The sequence below is a fragment of the Chaetodon auriga genome, chromosome 7, assembly GCF_051107435.1.
Source record: "Chaetodon auriga isolate fChaAug3 chromosome 7, fChaAug3.hap1, whole genome shotgun sequence".
Classification (NCBI taxonomy): domain Eukaryota; kingdom Metazoa; phylum Chordata; class Actinopteri; order Chaetodontiformes; family Chaetodontidae; genus Chaetodon; species Chaetodon auriga.
The window spans coordinates 222,501-227,500 of record NC_135080.1 but is presented as its reverse complement, the minus strand read 5'-3'; the positions used below and the strand labels follow the sequence as shown (position 1 = coordinate 227,500).

Here is a 5,000-nt window from a genome sequence, read left to right as displayed (position 1 = left end):
AATCGGCGCAATTGACTGCACTCACATTGCTATAAGGGCTCAGAGTGAAAACGAATTTGCTTATGTGAATCGAAAAAATGTGCATTCACTCAATGTACAAATTATTTGTACCTCGGACATGATCTTGGCGAATGTAGTGGCACGGTGGCCTGGGTCAGCACATGACTCATTCATCCTGACGCACAGTAGTGTAGGGATCTGTAGTTTCTGCCACAGATCGCTCTGTGGCTCTGGAACTATTCACTGCGGTGATGACGTGCCGCCACTCATTTTTTTAATTATTATTATTTTATTCGTGACGCCACTACCGTGACCACCAAACAAAATATCCTTTCTGGCCTCCACCTCACCCACAAGCACCTCGATTTCAGTCTCCGTAAAATTTCTTTTTCTTTTCTCTGCCATGATCGAACGTAAAACGCCATTGATCAGCAGGCATATGTATATGCAAAGACATTCATGAGGTACTTTGCATTGACTATTCATGGTAAAATGTGGGTGTGTCGGGGGCGAGATATGAGGTGAATCCACCTGCGCAATCTTCCAGGTGGAGTGTGATTTATAAAGGGAAAATTGCGTGCAGGTGTGAGTACGCACGGTTTTATAAATCCGAATATTTTTTGGCGTACGCCATTTTCAGCTTTTGGGCGTACGCACACTTTTAGTATGGATTCTACGCAATGTTTTATAAATGAGGCCCCTGGTCTCTAACGCTGCCTTAGGACCACCTGCCTGAACCTCTTCAGTCGGGTCTGTGAGTGGCCTCGTCGCCTCTTTCCTGGAATCACTCTGAACTGGAGCCCTTCCAGACGGAGCTGCTGACAGGACTTGTCTAACGTGCTCATCTTTCTCTTAACTTCCCACTTCCTGAAAACTCGATGCACCTGCAGCCTCGTGTCTCGTGTGTCAGGTGAGTTTGAGACTGAATGCTGCTGGCTTCTCTTTCAGTAACTGTGGCTTGGCTGAACACCAACCGGCTGCCTAATGAATAAGTGTAAATGTAGATCACAGACTAATACCAGGTGGAAGTGGGGGGGTGGGGGGGTGGGGGTCTGTAATACCACCAAGAGGGTTCGATTGACCCCCTCACTCTCCTGCCTCGGTCTCTGTTTCTGTAATTGCAGCTATTATCAGACAACACACGCTGTCACTGGCTGTGTGTCTGCATCTTTAGTCATCTTAAAATTCACTTCAATTTAAACCGAACCCTCCGTTTCCTGAACCTGCTAATCCTGTTTAGGGTTACAGGGGAGCCTGTACAGGGTCATCTGATGTTAGTAACCCTCTGCTCGATGTACGCGTTCAAACCAGTAACACACTCCGAAACAGAAGGGATGTCCTTTTACATACAGTAACATGCATGAAGGTTAGAAGCCTGAACAAAAGGTGCACTTTGTGAAATCAGCTAAGGTGTCACAGTGACTGGGGTGTCAAGCTGGTGCAGGGGTAAAAGAGAGGCCTGGGTCTACAGCCGGCTCTGTGAGCCTGTACTTTGATCTAAACATTAGCGTGCTAACATGCTTTAGCAGGTTAGTGTGCCATGTCAGCATGCTAATATTAGTTAATTAGCAGGAAACACAAAAAGTAGCTCACAGCAAATAAAGGTCCACAGGTAAAGTCCCATGGGGCCTTGCAACGTCTCGTACGGTCTGCCGAAGGCGTTGAAGAAGAAGAAGCCAGTAGCCACAGAGGAGAAGAGGATGACAACACCACAGAAGAAGATGACGGTGATGTGGAGGCCCGCTGGGATGGCGCTCAACAGGTCTGGGAAGACTGAAACAAAAAACAGGCGAAGACTTTAAAGTGAGTGGATTCAAAGAGAATCCTGAATGTAACGTAGAGGCCAGTTCTCCAGAATTCAAATCAGAAGTTCACTGATGCAGCACAGGTACGAACCAGGTATCAGCCTGGTTTGAACCAGGAATGGACCAGGTATGAACCGTCAGCAGGCAGCAGGCGCCGTCCATTCAGAGGTTCTGACATTTTCTTCTGATCAGAGGAAGGCCACAGAAAGACATCATGGCTCCTCATCAGAGACCCTTCCTGGTGCATGCTGGTCCCACACCTGCTACAGGTGCATGCTGGTCCTCACATTCAGTTTTTCTCCAGACAAGATCACAAAAACTCCTCTGAAGAAAAACCTGCTGCTGAATTACAGATATAAGCTAATGTTTAGGCGACTACACTCCTGCACGCACGCACGCACACACACACACACGCACGCACGCACGCACACACACACACTCACTCTGAATTTACAGACTCTGTGTGTGTGTGTGTGTGTGTGTGTATGTGTGTGTGTGTTCCTGATGCATCATTATTCTGTAGCCTGGACTGTGTTCAGGCTCCTCACAGGAACTGAGGATTGTTGTTTGTCCTCATCAGGACTCGTCAGTCAGTTCTGATCCAGTCAGCCAGAAACCTCGTTAGTGACGGACGGCTGCTCTTGTTAACTGGGACCAGTCAGCTGTGTGCTCTGGTCCCAGTAGTCTGAGGGAGCCTCAGAAAATTCATCCAATGAACTCAAATCTGCTTGTGGACACGGACATTATTGTCTGTCCAACATGAACTTTTTAAGGCGAACTGGTGAATCACAGGTGAGTCTCAGGTGAATCACAGAGTACCACGAGGAACCAGGAAGAGGTCAAAGAGAAAATTTAAAAAACTTCAATTTATAATCTGACTGTTTCCTGAAGCCATAAACTGAAGGTGTGCGTCTGCTGATGACGTAACTTCCTGCTTTATAAACACGAACTCTGCGCAGGTAAACCGTCTGAGTAGAAAGTAACAGAAAATGGAAATACTCAGGTGAAGTAGAAGTACCTGAGAGTAGCTGTTGTTTGAGCTGTAGGACACAGAGATCTGTTTAAAGATCTGAATTATTCACAGATCAGTGAGTAAACCTTGACTAATTAATGAGGCAGGTGACATCACAACCTGCTGATCTGACCAGCTGAGACGTCTCATAGTAACACTGAGGTGACATCTACCTTTGCTGACGTCACTGCGTGTTTTATCTGTCAGTCTGCAGCTGTGTGCGCAACGAACACTCACATGAGAAGCGGGACGGCCTCCCTCCCAGCCCGCACTGCTTCACTCTCTGTCCGTGGAAGAGCCCGTAGCTCAGGTCTCCCAGAAACTTGTCCAGTTCGGCTCCGGTGGCGTTGACCAGCTCGGCCCCGGTCCGGCACAGAACGGTCCCTTTGAGCCAGAACGGCAGGCCGGTGGCCACGGCGGCCGTCAGGGCGCAGGAGAAGCCGACAAGCCCGGAGACGGAGAAGATGAGCTGCTTCTGTCGGCTCGGCATGGCGGGAGGATGGAGGTCAGGCTGCGGGAGCCGGAGGAGGACCAGAGGAGCGCATCACGCCCCAGAACACCCCCACAGTCTCCACCTCCGACCGCGAGCACAGCAGACAATTATGCACCAGACTGAGTCCTGAAGCTGCAGATCAGAGTCCAGCAGGATCCGGAGACCCAGCGAGACCAGGAGCTCGTTGGTTTCCGGTCACCATGGCAACAAGGGGTCAGATTTCGGGGGGTGGGTGGTGGGTGGCGGGGGTGTTACAATCATAAATGTCTCGTTAACTGCTGCCTGTGTGTGACAGATGGACACACACACACACACACACACACACACACACACACACACAGTCATGTTTCCGTCAGTGTGTGTGAGGACCTGCAGTTTGTCATGTTTGTCATCAGCGTTTTTATTCGCAGTTATTGATGAGGTGATTGCTCCTTGATATCCGGTCCCTCTTTCTGATTGGCTGTTGCAGACTGTGGTTCACCATGTCATGTGATGAAGACAGTGCATTCATGTGTTCATCGCTTTACCGCCGGTAAATGTGGAGCTGGTGTTAATGACGTCATGTACTGCCGGATACTTTTATCTTAACTGATAAAATTACGTCATAATTACGTTGTGTCGACAATCTGAAACTGATTGTTTCATGTGTAATTGTGGAAACTGTTGGATAATTTCATTTATTTAAAAAAAACACATTTAATTGGCCTAAACTCTGATGTGATAACTGCAGTTTTCACATAAATGTACTGCAGTAAAAGTACGCATTATCCTGCATGAGTATTTCTAGTTTTGATAATAATTGTGTACTTTTACTGAAGTAAAATCAAGTATTTGTACGCCCACATTGATTATTGCAACACCCCGCCTCCTGCAAACTTGACGTGATGACGCAGCGCTCTTGTGATACGTCACACGCCGAAGTGAAGTCCGCGAGCGTCGCGGAGTCCCGACAGAAGCGGAGCAGCTCAGCCGGAGGACGAGCTTCAGTGGCAGGATGAGGTCAGTCAGCTGATTCTACCAATCGATCGATCGATCGATCGATCAATAAATATCAAAGCCTCTCTGTCTGCGGCCTCAGGCATCCCGGCATGCTTCACGCTCATTATTATTCACGTGTTTGCTTCAGTCCAGCGTATCGATCCTGCAGTTATTAGTGACACTGACTGCTGGACCTTCTATGGACCAGTAAGAAAGACTGTGAGAGACTTTTGACTCGAACGGAGAAAACATGTTCGACGTGCTGTTTAGTGACGGAGACGCGGGTTCGATTCCCGCCGGTCACAACCTGCAGAAAGCAGAACAAATTCAATCAAGTCTGAAACCAATAAGTTACAGCTGCTTTTTTTCAGCCTGAAATGTGTTTTCTGCTTTTTAAGTCGTGTTGGTCCGTCAGAAAGTCCTCCTTCAAACATCAGACTGATGGTCAGAAAATGATTTAAAGGGAGTTTTAGCCAATCGATGAAGAGATGTGACGTCAAACAGCTCGTTAACAAACTTCATGACTGAACATGAAATAAGTGTAACGTCCAGCCTGCTGTCTTCATCCTGCATGAATGAGCAGAAGCCTCTCGGTCTGTCTTTCAGTCTGTTTGTCCTCCCGTTCTTCTTGTCCCTCCTGGTCGACGCTCAGATGCTCCTACGCTCAGAAATGTACGGCAGCCTGCAGTCGCCAAACTTCCCGGATCCGTAC

General features: G+C 48.1%; 2 protein-coding genes across 4 annotated transcripts in view; one reads left to right on the top strand and one right to left on the bottom strand.

The window, feature by feature from the left end:
* Positions 1–3,512, bottom strand: part of clrn1 (clarin 1) — a 5,051-nt gene extending 1,539 nt beyond the window's left edge. The window contains exons 1-2 of the mRNA XM_076734609.1: positions 3,055–3,512; positions 1,594–1,773 (exon numbers count right to left, since the gene is read on the bottom strand). Coding sequence (XP_076590724.1) covers positions 1,594–1,773; positions 3,055–3,307 — 433 coding nt within the window. The 5' untranslated portion in view covers positions 3,308–3,512. The remainder of the gene's footprint in view (positions 1–1,593; positions 1,774–3,054) is intronic.
* A 676-nt stretch (positions 3,513–4,188) lies between these two features.
* The window catches only part of masp1 (MBL associated serine protease 1), a 16,366-nt gene continuing 15,554 nt past the window's right edge, over positions 4,189–5,000 (top strand). The window contains exons 1-2 of one of the 3 annotated variants that reach the window (XM_076734606.1): positions 4,189–4,309; positions 4,941–5,000. The exon at positions 4,941–5,000 is cut by the window's right edge and continues 117 nt beyond it. In XM_076734606.1, the coding sequence (XP_076590721.1) occupies positions 4,941–5,000 (60 nt within the window). In that variant the 5' untranslated portion in view covers positions 4,189–4,309. Of the gene's footprint in view, positions 4,310–4,894 lie in introns of all 3 variants that reach the window. The other 2 variants (XM_076734605.1, XM_076734607.1) reach the window with 2 other exon arrangements.